This window comes from Torulaspora globosa, chromosome 3 (assembly GCF_014133895.1).
Source record: "Torulaspora globosa chromosome 3, complete sequence".
NCBI classification, from domain to species: domain Eukaryota; kingdom Fungi; phylum Ascomycota; class Saccharomycetes; order Saccharomycetales; family Saccharomycetaceae; genus Torulaspora; species Torulaspora globosa.
This window is the reverse complement of record NC_050729.1, coordinates 255,778-274,216: the sequence shown is the minus strand read 5'-3', so window position 1 is coordinate 274,216 and position 18,439 is coordinate 255,778. Positions and strand designations below refer to the sequence as shown.

At 46.4% G+C, this 18,439-nt stretch overlaps 10 protein-coding genes across 10 annotated transcripts; 3 read left to right on the top strand and 7 right to left on the bottom strand.

Annotated features, from left to right (window-relative positions):
• Position 1: 1 nt before the first annotated feature.
• DOP1 (Dop1p) lies at positions 2-5,050 on the bottom strand (the record flags this gene model as incomplete). The annotated part of the gene is made up of 1 exon (XM_037282753.1): positions 2-5,050. The coding sequence occupies one exon, from the start codon at positions 5,048-5,050 to the stop codon at positions 2-4; it is 5,049 nt and encodes a 1,682-aa protein (XP_037138648.1).
• A 185-nt stretch (positions 5,051-5,235) lies between these two features.
• TML25 (palmitoyl-(protein) hydrolase) lies at positions 5,236-5,916 on the bottom strand (the record flags this gene model as incomplete). The annotated part of the gene is made up of 1 exon (XM_037282752.1): positions 5,236-5,916. One exon carries the CDS (start codon positions 5,914-5,916, stop codon positions 5,236-5,238), a length of 681 nt encoding a protein of 226 aa, XP_037138647.1.
• A 119-nt stretch (positions 5,917-6,035) lies between these two features.
• SRN2 (ESCRT-I subunit protein SRN2) lies at positions 6,036-6,563 on the top strand (the record flags this gene model as incomplete). The annotated part of the gene is made up of 1 exon (XM_037282751.1): positions 6,036-6,563. The coding sequence occupies one exon, from the start codon at positions 6,036-6,038 to the stop codon at positions 6,561-6,563; it is 528 nt and encodes a 175-aa protein (XP_037138646.1).
• Positions 6,564-7,661, bottom strand: PEX7 (Pex7p; the record flags this gene model as incomplete). The annotated part of the gene is made up of 1 exon (XM_037282750.1): positions 6,564-7,661. The coding sequence occupies one exon, from the start codon at positions 7,659-7,661 to the stop codon at positions 6,564-6,566; it is 1,098 nt and encodes a 365-aa protein (XP_037138645.1).
• A 355-nt stretch (positions 7,662-8,016) lies between these two features.
• SAN1 (ubiquitin-protein ligase SAN1) lies at positions 8,017-9,750 on the bottom strand (the record flags this gene model as incomplete). The annotated part of the gene is made up of 1 exon (XM_037282749.1): positions 8,017-9,750. The coding sequence occupies one exon, from the start codon at positions 9,748-9,750 to the stop codon at positions 8,017-8,019; it is 1,734 nt and encodes a 577-aa protein (XP_037138644.1).
• Positions 9,751-10,138: 388 nt separating this feature from the next.
• On the bottom strand, positions 10,139-11,746 carry HG536_0C01360 (pepsin-like aspartic protease; the record flags this gene model as incomplete). The annotated part of the gene is made up of 1 exon (XM_037282748.1): positions 10,139-11,746. One exon carries the CDS (start codon positions 11,744-11,746, stop codon positions 10,139-10,141), a length of 1,608 nt encoding a protein of 535 aa, XP_037138643.1.
• Positions 11,747-12,166: 420 nt separating this feature from the next.
• HG536_0C01350 (putative amidotransferase) lies at positions 12,167-12,919 on the bottom strand (the record flags this gene model as incomplete). The annotated part of the gene is made up of 1 exon (XM_037282747.1): positions 12,167-12,919. One exon carries the CDS (start codon positions 12,917-12,919, stop codon positions 12,167-12,169), a length of 753 nt encoding a protein of 250 aa, XP_037138642.1.
• Positions 12,920-13,122: 203 nt separating this feature from the next.
• APC2 (anaphase promoting complex subunit 2) lies at positions 13,123-15,564 on the bottom strand (the record flags this gene model as incomplete). The annotated part of the gene is made up of 1 exon (XM_037282746.1): positions 13,123-15,564. The coding sequence occupies one exon, from the start codon at positions 15,562-15,564 to the stop codon at positions 13,123-13,125; it is 2,442 nt and encodes an 813-aa protein (XP_037138641.1).
• A 391-nt stretch (positions 15,565-15,955) lies between these two features.
• Positions 15,956-16,579, top strand: DCN1 (NEDD8 ligase DCN1; the record flags this gene model as incomplete). Its single annotated transcript, XM_037282745.1, has 1 exon — positions 15,956-16,579. The coding sequence occupies one exon, from the start codon at positions 15,956-15,958 to the stop codon at positions 16,577-16,579; it is 624 nt and encodes a 207-aa protein (XP_037138640.1).
• A 201-nt stretch (positions 16,580-16,780) lies between these two features.
• On the top strand, positions 16,781-18,340 carry TAF12 (Taf12p; the record flags this gene model as incomplete). The annotated part of the gene is made up of 1 exon (XM_037282744.1): positions 16,781-18,340. The coding sequence occupies one exon, from the start codon at positions 16,781-16,783 to the stop codon at positions 18,338-18,340; it is 1,560 nt and encodes a 519-aa protein (XP_037138639.1).
• Between the last annotated feature and the right edge of the window lie 99 nt (positions 18,341-18,439).

The following is an 18,439-nucleotide window of genomic DNA, read 5'->3' as shown; positions in this document are numbered from 1 at the left end:
CTTATGTGAAAATATCTATGCTTAAGTCGTCATCGCAGCCAGTCAAATCGAGCGTTTGCAGTCCATAAATGTACTCATAATGCGTGTAGCTTAGGTTCTGGAGGAAATATCTCAGTTGTATGTAACTGTGAATGGAATGCACGCCTTTTAACATAGGTATAGTCAACTCAGATCGATCGACCAGCTCAACGTCATCTAAACTGCTAGATTCAAACCCTCTAGACTCGTAAACCTTATCGACCAGAGCCACATAAGGATAGCTCTTGTAGATACAGTTTATAGTATCAATGATAAACAGCCATTCGTTTGTGCTGCTAAAACCTTCGCAGTTCAGGGCCAGTAGAAGGTCCAAAGTCTTACATGCTTGGAATACAGCTCCTGAATGAATTTCGGCCTGTATTTGTAAAGTCTCACAGAATTCTTGTAAATTTGTTTGTAGACAGTATGTGATTAGGGACCAATACTCAAGGAAGTGCTGGCTGTTAAACTTCAGTAGCAAGACTCTGAGTAATATCCAAGCTTTCTCTTTTAAGGTGGAATCGCTAGACAGAAGATATTGGCATGTGGATGAAATCAGTGTCTGAAAACTGATTAGATAACTATCCGAGGGCGAAATCATCAATAGATGCGCGATCCTCACCAGATTTTGGCATTTCGATTCAATCTCCGAGTCGCTGCGAGTATTAAATGGCATCAAAGCAGGTGCTATGCCCGCCATCTTGGAATCAATTGTCGCCAGCATCTCGCTCAAAACCTTCGTTTTATTGTCTGGGTACCGTGACCATTGGTAAATGATTCGATCCCACAGCTTGTTGGTCGAGAGCAGTGGCAATTTCCTATTGTCGAAATAGAAGTCATTGATCAAAGTTTTCCAGTTTTTCACTCGACTACCAACCTTCGCTATCGCCACCATTAAGTTCAAAACATGTTCCGGAACCGCGATACTTTTGGCCTTGAAGTATGGGGCAACACATTGAGACACAACTACTGAAATAGCATTGTTGAATTTGTCACCTCCAACTTCGTCGTTGACAACGTGTTGCAAATGAGAGACGAGAAATGAAAGATCATCGAATGATTGCTTTGGGTCTGTATAATCAAAAGGACTTTCGGTCAGGGCATTGGGTAAGAATTTGATAAAAATATCGGAAAGCTCTCTCCGCACCTTTTTATCTTCCCCAAACTTGGATTTCCGCAGCTTATCAGACACAACAGTCATGAATAAAAGAACAGATTTCGATATGGCTTCATAAAGGACGCAATTTGTAGATATTTCTCTGATAAACTGCAGAAAGTCATTGTAAAAGTCTTCAATAGCTGCATTTTCAAGGGAGCGCGTGTAACGAATCACAAATCTCATCAGGCTTTCAGTGTCAAGTTGGGAATTCGCTGATGATTCTAAGCGTAGACCTTTGTTGACAGACGTGCTGCCAGTTGTTCCACTTATTGAGAATCTAACGTATGAGTTTTTATTTTTTCTGTGGACAACGCTAAGGAAAAGATATGGTAATGTTAAAGCAGGTCTATTACCGTCCAGAACATGTATCAGCGTCAAGATCTGTTCATCAGGAACCAGTAACAAGGTTTCCATAACCTGTAGAGGCTCAAGACTGAATAGCTTTTCCAGTGTTTTCTTTGCGATAAATTTGAACTTGAATGAATGGTGGTTCATTTGATCGCTAGTATCTTCTTCTCCAGTAACGGCAAGCTCATGAGCCCAGAACCATATGTCACAGCAGCAATTTATGACCTGCTTAAAAGATTGAAGAACCACATCTCTTTCTCCTTGTATTTCTACCTCATTTGCAGAAGTATCGGATGAAAACACATTGGATACAACGGATTGAAGGAAATCACCTTTCGAACCAGACGAGGCAGAATATCCCTCTTTCTCCTTTGTGGCGAGATAGCTGTGGGATACCTCCAGTAGCTCTTCGAGACCAGTCAGCAGAAGAGCTATCGATTGGTAGAAACCGCCTTGTTCTACTTCTTTTTTGAATAGTCGATCGACGCACTGTACAATTGATGCGCTGAGCGGTAGTATCATTCGAAACATGGCGGTTTGAAAATATGTCACACTCTCGGACAGAAGCCCAAAGTAAGATGCTAATATCAGCGGTCCTTCCATGGTTGCGATACTGGTAACAAGGTAATCCACATATTTGAGATGTGTGCTATTGTCATCGAAAATGTCCAGCTTAATACCATTTTCGTGGGACAACTTCAAAGCCTTCGTTACTATATTAAGTAGAGAGACAGCGATGAGTTCACACTCGAGTCCTCCTTGTGCAATGTACTTCAAGGACATTTGCAGCAAAACAATAACGATATCTTTGAAATTTCGCTCTGTGCCATCTAGTATGCATTCTAATAAAATCAAAGCACTTCGGATACTTTTGGCATCGTTATTATTCTTTATTTCGAGAAACCGCAGAATAATAGTGAGAACAAGGCTTTTGTACGTCGATATATCAGCGTTGGCCCAGATTGCTAGTGATGAAATGGAGGTCAGCTCTGTTGCGAAATTGCGAATCACAATTCCATTGTTAGTCTTCAAGACACTGGTGAGCGATCGCAGTCTATATGTGAACATGTCGAGATCATCCAGTTCTTCGAGCATATCTCTGTTTAGAAACTCCGCCTGCAATAGTTTGTCAGTAAGCATGTAAAATAATCTGTTGGATGTTCCAGAATTCACGACTGAAAGAACCCATTTAGAAACGCTGAGATAGTTTGGGTTTTCTTCAGTGAAGAGCTCATCTGTCATTAGCTCCAAAGGCCTGCTTATTATTTTAGAACTAGGATCTAGGTGGTTCCAGAGCAACTCAAGGACAACAAGGGATCTCGAAATGTCCTGTTCTTCCATGAATGCCTGTGAGAGTGCTCCCTCAAGGTAAGAGTAACATGAACTGCTTTCCAGTAACTCTAATGATCTAAGTGCCTTCAATTGCGTTTTTGGCTCCACCAGAAGGCTCCACAAAGAGCCGACTATTGAGTGCAATAATCGACATGACTCCTCCAGAGGTATTTTCAAACATAAATAACTGCTGAAGGCCTTGATGATTCCGGAGATGGAATTGTGATGTGCGTTTTTTTTGCAAAGAGTAAACATAAGATCAACCATTTGCTTATCGGCTTCTTCAATCTGTTCAACGGGGTTAATATTTTTCTGCCCACTAGGGATTTTCTTGAATATTGTCACATATACCGATGCAGCTTCATCTACATTGTCTTGCTTTTCCAAGTTTCTTAGTAATAGCTTGTATGAATGGTCAATTATGAGCAAGGTCAATCGATGAGTAGGAAATGGCGGCACGATTTCATTCGCGCGTTCCGTCTCTTGGGAAACCATCGGGTCGGACGCGCGGGAATAGAATTCAGCTATCTGATCTATGATATTCTCGCTATTCTGTTCATCCATGCTTGATCTAGAAGTTTCCAAGGGTAAAAATGCACGCTCTGGAATTCTATTTGCTAATTGCTGGCACAAAACTAAACGTTCTATGTTGCTGGCATGATCATCACGATACTCGACGCAAAGCATGGCCAATAATATAAGTGGTAGGTGTCGTACGATGATTTCTTCATCTGAAGTAATGTTGAAAGTGTTCAGGACGAATCGAGGAAACCCTAGATCCCCGCTCTCTCTGATATATTGGAAGATTCTGCCCCATATAATATTGGTTTCGACAGCGTCAAAGAAAGAATTTGCTATTTTGAGGATACGCTCGTTCATCTGATATTTTTGAGCAGTGGTCAATAATGGGATGAACATTTCAGGAATCACCAACGATCCTACTTCCCATCTGTCCATCACTGCTAGACATATGCTAAACACGTTCATCACAGACTGCTCTTCTTTGAGCATCTCCTTGAGACCCAATGTCAATGATTGCAAACCATTTTCGAGAAAGTACTCACAGCTATTCTTACCCCCCTGTTCTGTCTTCTTCAGCTCCAACTCAATGCTATTGGCGTTGTTTGCTAAAGCTGCGGCGGTTGGGCCCACCAGCCAGTTCCAAAGTCGTCTATTCAAAGACATGTCCTTTGCTAGAGTAGTCTTGCAGCAGCTCATCAACAGTAACTGCTTATCCGCCTGGGTCACGAGGGTGCTCAGCACCGGTGAATCGAGGTGTAATCTTTGAACCATTAAATCCCATATCCCTCTTTTTATTAACAAGTCATTTTCGTTATCCAAACAACAGGCAAGGCATCTGATAAGCAGCCCAGGGTCCGGTGAAAGAAGATCCTTCGCTTCAGGCAGCAGCAAAGAAAGCGCGTCGTTCCGCAGAGCCTTAGCGTCCTGACGCCTTTCATCCTCTTGTCCCGAGCCCATCTGTTGGGACTTCTGAGAGACCAAATGCGGAACAGAGTTCATAGAAGGGAATTTTTTGGTTAACCACACCAACCCGCCTAACCGTCGCTCTTGGCTGGTAATCATGACGAGAAAGCAAGTTTGCCAAAACAGAGAGTTTTCTGCCAAATTCTCTTGTAGTGTTTCCAACAGTCTTATCGTAAGGGGCTGAAATTCACTGCTCTCGTCATCAATCCCAGGCAAAAGGCTCGCCAATAGCGGCCTAACCAGCAGTTTCAATGTGGAAGAGGGCAACTGAAGGAGATAGTTATCATACAGGTCGATTAGATGCGATTTTACCGACATCGACGCATATGACATCAACGGCAAAATGCCTGGAATCCATATGTTGCATTCCGCCGCCAAAGTCTCCCGTCCGATCTTCTCAAAGATGAAAGTATATACTTCCAAAGTCTTCTGGTGAACCCCAGCTGGTAGATTGGGCGACAACGAAGACGCCAGCCGTCTACTGACCTGGTACGGAGACGGCACAAAATACTTGACATTCTGGAACTGAGGAGACCAGCTCTGCAATGCCTTCAGCAGCTTTCCCAGACTAGCAATATAATCTGCCCACTCAGTAACGGAATCAAAGTGCTCCAGTGCTCGCACGACGCTGGCGTGAAATTTCTTCTGTTTCGAATCCAATTGCTTGCTACTCGAGTCAATGGTCAGCGGCTTCAGAGGCAGCGACATATTCAAGCTAGAGTGATATCGAGCTCAGGACCGCCAGCTCTTTATTCTTCTACCTCTTGGTGTGCTTAACTACCGTCAACATAGCTACAAGCTAGATATGTATAATAAGCTTCGATCACATGATGATGAGATGAGCCATCTATAAGGCCTTCGAGTCAGTCTATATGCTCTTGGAGTGCCGCATTCTACAGCCTGAACACCTTCTTGATGAATGCAATGAGATCGACCATCTCTTCTGGAGACGTAGAGTGTTCCAGGCCCGGATATACCTTGAAAGTGTAGTTTGTAAGCCCGCAATCCCTGGTGTAGAAGTCCCTAGCAATTTGACCATTCTTCAGTGGCACGATTGGATCTTGGTCGCCATGTCCGTGAAATACTGGGGTGGCGAGGTTCTTGCTGGAAGTGTGGTTGAAGGCATCCTTCGAAGTACAACAGAAACCAGACAAAGAGACAAAAGCTCCAACCTTCATGGGAAGAGTCATCGTGGCGGCCAGGGAGATGGCAGCACCTTGAGAAAAGCCCCCGACGATAATATTTTCCGGCTTGATGCCCGAATCGATCTGCTCTTGAACACACCTTTGGATCACATCTAGCGACCTGAACACACCTTCGGTGTCCGCCTTCGTAGGAGATAGGGTCCATTCTAGAATATCGAACCATGCTGGCATCTTCATACCGCCATTGGCGGTGATAGGGATGCTAGGAGCATTGGGGAAGACGAACCTGGTACGACTGAATGCGGGATCTCTCTGGAGAAAGTCAGCAAGGAAGGACCAGCCACTTCCTGTATCGCCCAGCCCATGGAAAATTATCAAAGCTTGCTCGGCAGGCTGCGCTCTCGAAGCAACTCTTACGGCGGAGGACATGAGCTTAGTTGATCTCACTGTTCAGTTAGGTGTCTTTTACGACTGAGAAGTCAGCGACAGTAGAACTTATAACAAAGGGCTTATACAAGAGAGTAGACAACCATACGCTGTAAGAACCCATGCCAACCGAAACCGGGCCTGAAAGCTCCGGCAACGATCTGCCCCTGCCGCAGAACATACACCTGCTGTCTTCCCAAGAGATCTTGGATCTGGTAACGTCTCATAAAAGCCAGCTAGAGCTGTACGTTGCTCAGTTTGACCGTCAAGATGAATCGAAGACTGAGGTATTGGGGCTGAAAACTCGATTGGAGGAGCTGGAACAGGAGTTCAGGTCATTAGATGACAGAAGAAACCATTTGCAGGGCAAACTAGAGGAAAACCGGATTCTAGAGTCACAGTACGTGAAGATGTGGCAAGACTTGCATCAGAGAATTGATCAGAAGTACAGTGAGGACCTTATGAAGGCCAAGCTTGAAATACAGATGAGGGAATTGGAAGATGCCAGTGTAAAGATGGAGAATCAACTTGGGAGCAGCGATAAGCTGGACTCATTTCTACAGCAATACATCGATCTCCGGACCGAGTATCACGTTAAGAGAGAGCAGTTGGGTACTTGGAATGCTCAGGGGGAGCTGAAGATACGATAATCAGCGAAAGGCGTTCCAAATGAAAACATTGCCGTCCCAAGCAGCGGATGCAATGAATCCCGGTTGGCCCCACAAGCTCCAATCTGCGCCGTAGACAAACTCTGAGTGCTGCGCGAATCTGAAACGGCAGCCCCTGTTAGGATCTATACCGTTCGTCCTACCTGTATGTCGCTTATCGCTATAGCTGAAGTCCTGCCATACAGCGCAAGTCATGTCATAAGAGGTTGAAAGCAGAATGTTGGAATGGTGCGGCGACCACGAGACCTTTCTCACTGCTAGCTCATGTCCACCCACTATTTCGTTAACGCATACCGAGGGCGAAGAACTCCTGTTAGTCATGCGCAGATCCCAAATGCGAATGACGTTATCTACACCACCTGTAGCTATAGTATGAGGTCTGTATTTGTTAAAATCACAAGTTAAGGCTTCGAAACCTGAATGAGCTAAAAAGCTTCTTTGATTCTGTGGCGTAGCAGCTTGTCTTAGGTCAAATAGCGTGATGTAGGACTTCCCTGAGCAACACATAACCAAGTTTGGGTCGTGAGGCGAGAACTGAGCCTGGTAGATGCAATTTTTGTTTCTTGTGATGTCTAAATGATTCTTCTGGTTCGACATGGGAATATTTCGCACCTGGTCAACTCGACTAGCAGGTTCTAAGGAGCGTGGAACCAGTGTCAAAAGACTTTCCTTCCGGGTTGGGGACCAGATCTTGACAGAGCCATCCCAGGAGCTACTCACAAACGTGTTCTTCGTCAAAAGGTTCCAATTGCAGCTGAACACTTCCTTTTGATGCTCCATAAAGATAGCTATCGGATATTGGTTCAACTTGACGTCGAATAAACGTAACGATCCATCACCTTGTGCGACCAGTACTTGATTTTCATGTAGTTCATTCCAGGCAACGTCGAATAGACAATCCTGTGTAAGGAACGAGTTGCTCTCACATATGTTTCCTTGCGGATCAATATCTAAAATGAATAACTTCCCATTGCCGACTAATCCAAAATTGGAACCCGAAACTACTGCCAGTCGGTTGTCGAAGAACGGTGAATATTGGACACCGTACCCGCTGTAGCCGGGCATATGATATTTAAGCATCTCGTCTTCGTGTTTCCTAGCTTCCGTCGCAGGACTTTGAAGATGTCCCTTAGTGACTAGCAGACTGTCCCAGCTTTACCTGATGCTAATCTGCCAGCAAAAGTGTTGAGCTTGTGCTTGTCTCGTCCAATTCTAAGAGCCTTCAACTTGTCGATCGCCTTCAGAGTCTAAAACGCCTATCGATATAGACCTATTAACGTCAAGCTTCAAGGTGGGATCAACAATCTCGTAATTGAAAAATACAACATGCATTATTTCATGACACTATATACTATCCTATACACAATCTATTTAACAAAGCAGTGTCCGCCAAGAGATTCAGTCTATCATATAACCTTAGAAACCCTGAATTAGCTTAGGAGGAGGTATCATTACTTTCGCTCGAGGATTCACCGCTATCTGAGCGAGGGTGCGCAGTTTGACTTCCACTGGTATTTGCGCCGGTAGTACCCTGTTCTGGTTGAGTCGCTTGTGGAGGAGCGGGCAGTTGCCCATCGGTTATGTTAAATGTAGAAACTTGTCCGTCTTGATTTCTGTAGCTTGCAACACCGCTGTTGAACATACTGTTTGCGGAATGGAGCGCAGTGGGAGTGTTCGCTCTGGGAATGCCGTTATTTGGGCGATTTCTATGACGATTTGTGATTCTCAATATATGATCAAGAAATGATCTTCTGCGCGGAATAGGCGAATTAGAACTTGACTGGCGATCGCTTGTGCTGGGCGCTACTCGAGCCGAAGTAGCCTGTTCGGTGTTGATATTATTTGAAGCATTAGGGGCGCCGCTGTCTTCATTAGTACGGGCCATATTTGCTGAGTGGCTGACATTAAAGATGTTGCTTAATATTGCTCTGAGTCTTTCGTTTGGAGATCTCTCCTGGTGACGACTCGTTTCAGAGCCATCTAGATTAGTCCCACTGCTATTGTTGTTTGCGCCATCAGTATTGAGGTTGTTGGCTCCCGTGTAAATGGTCGTAATCGGTAGAGGGATCCATTGAACCCTTCTATTCTCCCCATTGCTAGCAGCAAACGGATTGAAAGCTGAGTTTGTTGCAGCAGATGCTTCCTCAGAGGCTGCACCTTGGCCTTGACCTGCTGCGTTCGATTGCTCGCCGAAGTTCGGCCCGGCGAGATCATCAGGTCTCAAGAGGACTATGCCGGACCTAGAAAACGTGAAATTTTGCAAGTCATTACCTTCATTAGTATCGCCAGCTTCGTTCGCAGTATCGCTACCGCCACCTTCAGCTGTCTCCGCTTGTGGAGTATTGTAAAGCGCTTGTCTGATTCTCTCGAATGCTTCTGCATTTAAGTTTGCCATATTTTCACTGCTGCCTCCGCTATTCCCAGGAGCCGCATCAACTATCTTATGTCTGCAAAGAGGGCAGCTGTTCTCCAGTTGAGACCATTTGAAAAGGCACTCTCTACCAAAGACATGATCACACGGCAACCTAACGGGAGAGTGCTTATATGTTGGTGTCTCACCATCGTTCGGTCCCTGCGACGAGTGAGCGCCGGAATTTCCCGCAGGCTCTTCAGCACCAATCATAACTGCCGGAGATTCGGATCTTTGCTTCTTGATCAAATCGCTTCGGTCTCCAAACTCTTCGTCTCTGCTTCTTTTCAAAATGTTCTCTGGCTCCTCTTCGTAGCTATCGTAGCAAATACTACACACCTTACTTTGCTCGTCCTGCAGCTCACTGATCCGCACAGTAGGCAGTTCTTCGAACTGTTCCTTCGATATCCCCTTCGGTTGAGACATCAAATCGCTAAACCGCCTCATAGCCAGCTCTGCAGCAATCGATATGATCGACTCCAGACGCTCCTGCGGCGTGGAAGTAGGCACATCTCTGAATGACAGGATCAAAGCCCCATCAGGTCTAGCAACCGGCGGCGTTTCTTCATTATCCGCACCCGCGTTACCTCGATTCAAATTAGCAAGACCGTTGGGATTAAAGTACGAATATTGGATCGAAACCGTTATACTCCGAGTTGGTCTATCACCATTACCGGTGCCAGCTTCATTCGCCGGAGTTGGAGGATTCCCGTCATCGTTTGGTGGCTCCAAACTTTGGTTATCGTTAGGGCTAGTCATGACAGAGGATACTCAGCCTACCAGGGCCCAAATAGCACTTGACTCTTCTTATCTTATGTGTGCTTTAGTAGTAAGCAACCTTCTTGTCCTTCGTCGTCCTAGGTATGACACAGAGAAAGCCGGTCATGTGAACTAAACCAAGAGCTGATTAATGGCAAGCTAGCCAGAATAAGATCGAGATGAGATGGTATATAGCGTTCAATTAGTCTAGATGCACGATGATATTAGTTTCAACATGGCTTACAGGGTCGCCTTCCGTCTGGTCGATGAATCTGCTAGGTACGATCGAGCGAATGAAGGGAAAAACGACATGGAAGCTTGCACCCAACTTCAGCAGACGGTGAATAATTAATCACTAGTGCATGCTGTTGATTCATTCGGTGGCAATTCACACTAGGAAGGAGAATGCCCATGCCACGAGGACGAAGAAGGACGTAGGTGCCAACCTGTCCCCAGCGGCCTTTTGCTGGGAGGTCTTGGAGGTCGTGGAGGTTCCAGTAGAAGTTGAGCCAGCAGCGCCTGAGGTGAAGGCACCTCCCCCAGAGCTTATCGATTGCACTGTCGACCATGTTGCCGAGTAGCTGGGGGCTTTGACTGCGCCTGGAACGGAGCCACTAATGACTTCAATCTGGCTTTTAGTAGCATTGAACTGCGCCTGAGCCATAGAGACCTCGTAATTCTCCAAGTCGTACACCACATAGGCATTGATCAGAAAGTTATCACCAAAGATCGCACTCGAGTCGCTGAGCGGGATGATGCCCAAGTAACACACGTCGGAGGAGCCCGAAGAGCCGAGAATGTAGTTGGAAAGGTTGGCAGAGATCTGGAAGCCACCAAAATCGTAGAGCAGTTGCGTGTTGTCGTTGTTAGAAGGACATGGCATCACGTAGAAACCCAAACTGGAAGAGTAGCGCGCGCCTATTCTGGCAGCAATCAACTCGGTGAGCTGGTATGGCATGTAGGTCAAGGTGGTTCCGGAATCCAACAGAGCGGGAAACTTGGTCGTTGTGATAGTCTTTGTCGAGCCACTCTGCGAGATACCCACCCCTTGCACGGTAACATCGAATTCGATCGGATTTTGTACGCCCCTGCTCTGGTATGGGTTCAACAGCGGAATGGTGTAAAGTTGGCCGGAGTACTTGCTGTGATCGACAGCACCGAACAGGATGCTGCCGCTGGGTGCATCGGGCTCGTTCAAAAACAACGAATAAGCAACGTGCTCGATGGTACCCTGAGCCTTTAGTTTCATGGGGAAATTTTGGTATTGGTAAGAACTACCGCTGGATGCGGTAGCTCCCGTATAGGTACTCTCCAGCCCCGGCAACCCGATCCCAAACACACCCACCGTCGAGTTACTACTGTTAGCCACAGCAAATGAAAAGCTTGTCACATTCGTATCTCCCAGATTCAGCGTGTCGGTACCCCAGGTACCGGACGCAAACGTCTGGTCACCATACGATATCTGGAATGCGGTGTTATTCGAGCGGAAGGTCGAAGACCGCGACGAATTGAACGTGCCGAACTCACTGCAATCCATGGTGGCTATCCCACTGGAGCCGGACGCCGTAGCAGTCGGAGTACCGCTAACAAGCGTCGATCTCGTGATCCAGCTGAAAGGACTGAAATCATCTCCGGTCCCAGAAACTGGCTTACAATAAGGATTGTCGGGCCCTGAAACCCACAGATCCGAAGACCCCGTGTCCAGCAACACCGTCACGTTCTGAGAAGGAGTTCCGATCTCCAGTTCCACCGAATAGAAATTCTGTTGATTTATAATCTCTATCTCTTCATAGCCGTTCGCCCTTTTACGCAGCCTGGCGCTAGGCTTACCGCCTTTCGAAGCACTTTCATAGCTATTGCCACGTAGCTTGTCAAATGAAAGATGAACGTAGTTCTGCAAAGCAGCCGGTTTCTCCTCTGTAGAGGAACCTTCACCACTCACTAGATGGTCCGATAGGAGAGCTGCTGAAACAAGACCGGCCGCCAACAGCTGCATAGCAATAGTAATTGGATATCCTGGCTTTGAAAGTCTAGCTTCCAAACGTCAATGGCCTTTAAAGCGTTAAAGCGTTAGTCTTCTGCTCGGATTTTATATAGGGCTTAGCACCGAGAAATTCCAGTTTCTTCCTAAAGGAGAAATATAAAGGTAGAGAAACACTACAAGAGCTGATGAGTCGCGATGATCGGCGACCCGATAGGCTGTCTATGCTTTATATAACGCTTGCTCCGTAGCCATTGCCCTGCAGCAGCATGCCTGCTCCCTGCTCTGCTGAGTTGGGGGGCGCAGTAGGCGTGCTTTCTCAGATCTGTCAAGAGTCGTCTTCTTCTTGCTGTCTTCTTGCACGTTAGGAACACGTTTATGACAAATGTGGCAGATGATGGCATAAGAGCGTAGGGAGTGGTGGCGTACTCGGAGCTAAATCTCTCTCTTGAACAGCTTCCAGATCAGGGTCGCAGAGCGTGGTCCGTCGTTGTGCTGGGAGTCGATGGAGTCGATCATCTCCGGTTTCACGTCTTGAGGGATTCTTTGCAGGCCCCACTTGAGGATCATGTTAGTAAATTCGGGATGACCCTGGAAGGTGATTAGCTTGTTAGGCTTGTAGAAACCCTGGTGTTTGCATAGCGAGCTGGACCCCCAGTTGACGCATCCGGGAGGTATCTCGAGTACCACGTCTTTGTGCATTTCAGAGAGGTTCAGGGTCTTGGCGTTGGAAAAGAGCTTCTCTCCCTCGCTGTTTAGCGTGACGGGGACTACACCACCCTCAAAGCCGGCGGGGTTCCTGTCGACTTTGCAGCCGAGAGCTGCAGCCACTACTTGGTGTCCAAAACAGATGCCCGCGACGGGCGGATACCTGTCGTCTGAGAGGAGGGTCTTTAGCAGCTGGCGCAGCTTGATGATCCACTCGGTCTCTGTATCAAAGGAGTCGTAGCGAGACCCGGTTATGTAGATACCGAGGTATCCCTTCTCTCTGGTGATCTCCCCAAGCGCTGGAAACTCTCCATGGTAGATGTCAAAGACCTGGTACTCGACAGGCAGATCGTCGCGGCTCTCTAATACGCGGGCTTGTTCAAGTACTTTCTTGCCCATTTCGGCAAAGCTCTTCCACGGTTTGACCCATTCTGCTTCGTGATCGGTATAGAATATAGCAACTTTGGCGGCAGTAAGCATCAGACAGTATTTTACTTGCGTTCCCTTTATCTATCTCTGGTGGCGATAGCAGCGATCGTGCCAGCTTATCAGTAAGCTCTAAGCCGTTAAACTCGCTAGGCATTTGGCTCTGAAAAAGCGTCAGAGCCGGCAGAATTTATCTACTCGTAGATACGATATTTAGCAACTGTGGCATTTTCGGTGGCGAATTCAACCAAGGCCGTTCAGCTCCGAAGCTTGTAGGATCCGTTGCTTGTACATTCTAGTCTTTCCTCTTCGACTAATAAGCTAAGATAGAAATCCAAATGAGACTGAGTGATGGCACTGTATCCTAGCTCCTTGGGTGCCGTCGCTTTTAAAAATGAGTGTATCTTTTCCACCTTTAAGCTGCCCAAGTTCATCAACATACCCTGGATGAATGGCCAAACATTCTTCAAGATATTCGACACCTGATTCTCTTGATCTCTCGTCGAATCTGGTCTCTCTGCTAGTGAGCTCAAACTGCCGCTACCGCTGGCTACATTATGAGGGGTCTCGGATTCTCCGCCTTGCTTAGATTCCTGTATAACATAATAGCCATTTTCTAAGAGAAGGATTCCTTTCTCTACCCAGAATCTCAACACGCTTTTTGCTTTTGAGGGCTCCATTTTTAATCTAGCACTGATATCTTCAGCGGTGTGCTTTGGGGACTTCTGATCCGCGTCAAATTGTTGAATCACTGCATACTGCTCTAGTGTCACGTCTAGACATTTCCTGCGCCCATCTTGGAACGCAAGTTCCAGCTCCACTACACCTCGATCTCTGCATAGTTTTAAAGCCCTTCCAGGTCTCATCTCGCTGTAAACTTTGCAATATTTTTCAAGTTCTTGTTCCAGGCCTTGTGGTAGTTCGAAAGAGTGACCTGTGTCCCAATGATAGTTCCAATATAGGTAAGATATGAACTTGGGGTAAATTCTGGGATCTAGGCCGGATACTTGATGCATTTGTTGGCAAACTTCCAGGCTACATTTCACATCCCAAAGCATAACGTCAATATAATTGATATTGGAGTAATCTTCGGTACGTGCGTTCTCACTAGGGTTCCCAGACGGAGTTATACCGATACTTGTTGCTGAGGTCCCATTGCTTAGTTTCTTCTTCAGGATTTGGAGGCAGTTTGACCAATTCTTATCCAGTCGATAATACTTCAGAGACAACAAGCGTTTGGTTTGTAACTTTAAGAACTCCGAAATAAAAAAATCCTTCGATTCAAATAACTCCAACAGTATATCAAGAAGTCCGTGAGACGACAATCGCTTGCCCGGTGAGTGGGGTAGGATTATTGAGGAATCTGGAGTCCAAGAGAGAAACTGCTCCATAACTTCCTCGTATGGTAAGGAACCTTCGTCACTTACATTGTCCGCTACGGCATTCCTATTCCCGCTGGCAAATGATAAATCGTAGTCAATGGCAAGCTCAGATTTCTTGAATTCCTCAGCCAGAGCCTCCAACGAAGCCGCATTTACTTGAGCGTGTGGGCCTTCCAGTAGCTCGCTGAACCCCAGATCCATAATGGCGTAAAGCAATACCGTGACAAGATCAGATCGTTCTTGAAACCTAGATCTCACAAAGGAGCTTATAGAATGCAGATATTTTCCTGACGGATCTAGCGCTAGAAAGGCTTTAACACATTTAACGTATGCTAATAAAGCATCAACCGTCGTGACACTAGGGTTTAGTATTCGTGCTTCAAATTCCAGAAGAAAAAGGACGACTATCTTCCTTAACTGTTTAGAATTGGTCAGGAGCTTTCTCATTTCCAATATGGTTGGCTCAGAGGATGGATAATGGGTGACGAAGATTTGAAATGCTTGCTTGGTGCGAATCCTAAGGAATTGCTTCTCGAAAACGCTGTAGATGACATTGGTCAATTCATGATCGTCCGCGTGGCAACACAGCAGCCGAGTGAAATGGACCCAATATTTGGTGATGAACTTGTTATACGTTTTCATCACAAGAAATCTCTCACCAAAAGCGCCGTTCAGATGAGACTCGCAGTATTTTGTGATTTTAAGAAAGATAAGGTCCATAAGAAGCTCTGTGGATGACACATTACAGCAGGCTTTGTTGACCCAATCTAGAACCTCGCCAATAACTTCATAATCATCCTCCATGATTAGAACTGCTAATCTCTGCTTTAAGTTTTCTTTGAACTTGACGTTTCGATTAAGCAGATAATGTCGCAGGCTATCTCTCTCCATGATCCATTCATCTGGGTTTGATTGGAACAGGTATATGTATTTCAAAGGGAAATCGTAGTATCTCTCCAGCCTTTGAATATCTTTGAAGCTCTGGATAGAGTCGAAAGAGGTGAAGAAATGGTAGCGCACTTGATGTACATAAAACTGACGTAGCAGATTGGTGAGATCAAAGTCCAATCCTTTGCTTATCTCGCATTCACTTTTCGGATTGTATTGTCCATTATAGTATTGGTTGACAAGCAGCTTGATCGTGTCCTTCAATCGCAAAGGCGGCGGCCTCATGTGATGATTACTGTTTGGTTCATTCGGGTTCAGCCATGTGAGCAGCGATTCGAGCTCGTCATCACATCCTGGATGTAGCCGTTGTACGATCTCCTGAATGTTGCCAATCAGCGTTCCAATCTCATTAGTCTGGCATTCCGGCATAATACCATGCCTCGAATATCGTATACCTCCGTTTTCACTACTGGCTTGGTTTTGACTTAAAGCTGGTGATACAAAACATCGCGAAGTTCACAGTAGAAACACCACAACATAAGGTCCTTTGTTGTTATGGTGATCGAAAGAGAGCCTTTGATGCAGCTTTTAAACGATGGTTTGTGACGAGAAACTTGAATAAATCTACCAACTGTCTCATTTACTAACTATGTGCATATTGTAGTCCAGAAACGATAGTACAACACAACAGTTTATATCTCTGACTAGATGTGACTCACGAACAGCCAAACTGTTCCTCAAAAGGAACAACTGGAACATAGACTACGCCTTGAATGAGTTCTACGATCAGAAGCCTGGCGGGTTTACAGAGGAACCTGTCATGGAAGTTACATATCCGGAAGAGCTGCTTGCGCTATATGACCGTTACGCGAACAAAGAGCTTGACAGAATTGATATTGACGGCTTGATTAGGCTTATCAGGGATCTGGAATACAAGCTGGAGGATCTAGTTACCATCTCACTGGCAAAAATAATGCACTGCTCTAAGCTTGCGGAGGGGATAAGCAAAGACACTTTTCTGTCCACATGGTACATGCAGGGCTGCTCTACAATCGCCCAGATGCGACATGTCTTGGAAGACCTTGACATCAGGCTTCAAACGGATCTCGACTACCTGGCAGAAATATACAAATATGCGTTTGATCTAGCGGTTGACTCGAACACGCGCAACCTGGATTTGGATACTGCTATCGAATATTGGCGACTGTTCTTTCAGCCGCAATATTCAGTACATGTCGACGAGAAGTTAATGAGTTCGTGGCTAAGGTTTTTGCGTGAGAGTGGCAAACAAAATGTCACCAGGGACACATGGCAGATGTTGCTAGAGTTCTTCAAGCGCTTCCCCTCGCTCGAAGCCGTAAAAGAAAATTATAACGAGGAAGATGCCTGGCCCTACATTATAGACGAATTCTACGAGTATCTCCAGGTCGAGTCCCTCATTTAGAGGTCCTGGCTCGCCACTATATACTGTGTTTGGTAGTATCGACCAGATGTACAAGCTGTAACCCGGCCGAGTTCGAACCTTCTCTTAGCGAGCTCTGCAAGAGAAGAACCGTCAAATAGGCCAAACTGAAGGATTTGAAGGCGTTATCGAGAGACATAGAGGGCCACTGGAATATCCTTGACTGCTGCTTAGCATTCAAAAATGTCTTTCAATGGGGAAAACGCCAACAACGTTACAGAGGAGGCTGCTTCGCAGGGAATGAGCGCACAGCAGAGACAACAACTACTCGAACTGACGACTAAGTTCAAGGCCCTCGTTAATGAGGCTAAGAGTGTAGGGGAGAACACTCCACGAGGTAAGGAGTTACTTATGAAGGCTTCTAGAATCAAAGCTATCTACGATAATTACAATAGACAGCGGCAACAGGCCGCTCAGGCTTTCAGTCAAGGTCGTAATGGCAGCAGTGGCGGTGCAACCTCATCGAGCGGATCTCCAGGCTCAGCAGCTGGTTCAAATACTGTCGGAGGCTCCAGCAGCAGCTCTAGCCAGCAGGCCAGGGGAGGCGGCAGCCAGTTGGCCAATATTATCAAACAGGTCTTGACTCCTGAGCAAAACCAACAGCATGAGGCTCTATCGCAGAACTTCCAGGAAAGAGCCAATAAGATACGAGACAAGCACACATTTCTCAAGCAGCACATAGAAAGATTAAATCAAGAAGTTAATAAGCAAACAGACCCTGCGGCGAAGAAGCAACTGGAGGATAAAAAAGCAGAACTAACTAACAATCTGAAAATGCTAAACATGGAGTACAGTGTTCTACAACAGGAGTTCCAGAACGGCAAGAAGAAGTTCTACGTTGAGTGTGCCAGACACAACCCGGCGCTGCAAAGACTTTTACAGAGAAGCACCCAGCAGCAAAGAATGGCCCAGCAGCAACAGCCAGGCCAGCCGCCTGCTTCAGGTGCCACTGCTACGCCCGCAACGGAAGGACGTCCATCGTCGTCATCGGAGATGGTCGGTGCCCAGCTTCCAGCTAAAAATCAGCCAGAAACGCCCTCCAATGTCACGACTCAAAAATTGCCACAGCAGCCGCAATCCAGTTCCCAGCGGCAATCCTCCACAGCAAGCGGCAGAGCTCCATCTCAAGTTACCAATGTCAACGCGGCAGCTTCATTGTCCTACAACAATGGGGCAAACAGATCGGCAATCTTCAAACAAACCGATCCCGTAGTGCCTATCTCGGAGACCGTAACGGCGAAAGCGCCTTCCCCAGTCACTTATAAGACCAACAGACCCACACTGACCAGCGGAACAGCGATGAACGCAGCGGCACTGAACACACCAACAATGACTAAGCTTCCGCCCTACGAGGTAGACACCGAAAGGGTGATGTCCAAAAGAAAACTAAGAGAACTAGTCAAGACCGTAGGCATAGATGAGGGTGATGGCGAAACTGTCATTGATGGGGACGTGGAAAGCCTGCTATTAGACCTAGCCGATGATTTTGTGAGCAACGTCACGAGCTTCGCGTGCCGGTTAGCCAAGCACAGAAAGTCCGACAGCCTAGACACCAGAGACATACAACTGCATCTCGAAAGAAACTGGAACATTAGAATCCCTGGTTATTCTGCTGACGAGATCAGAAGCTCCAGAAAAAGCAATCCAAAGCCAAGTTACAACCAAAAACTGCAGGCCATCAATTCCGACAAAGCTGCTTCCATGAAAAGCAATCCTTCGGGCAAGTCTGCTCACTCAAAATGACCTCTCGAGACGACCAGCAACCTATGTACTTGGCGATATCAAATGTTATAGCTCTCATTGCAAAGACATCTCGAAGCACGTGACCAGAATATGCTTATA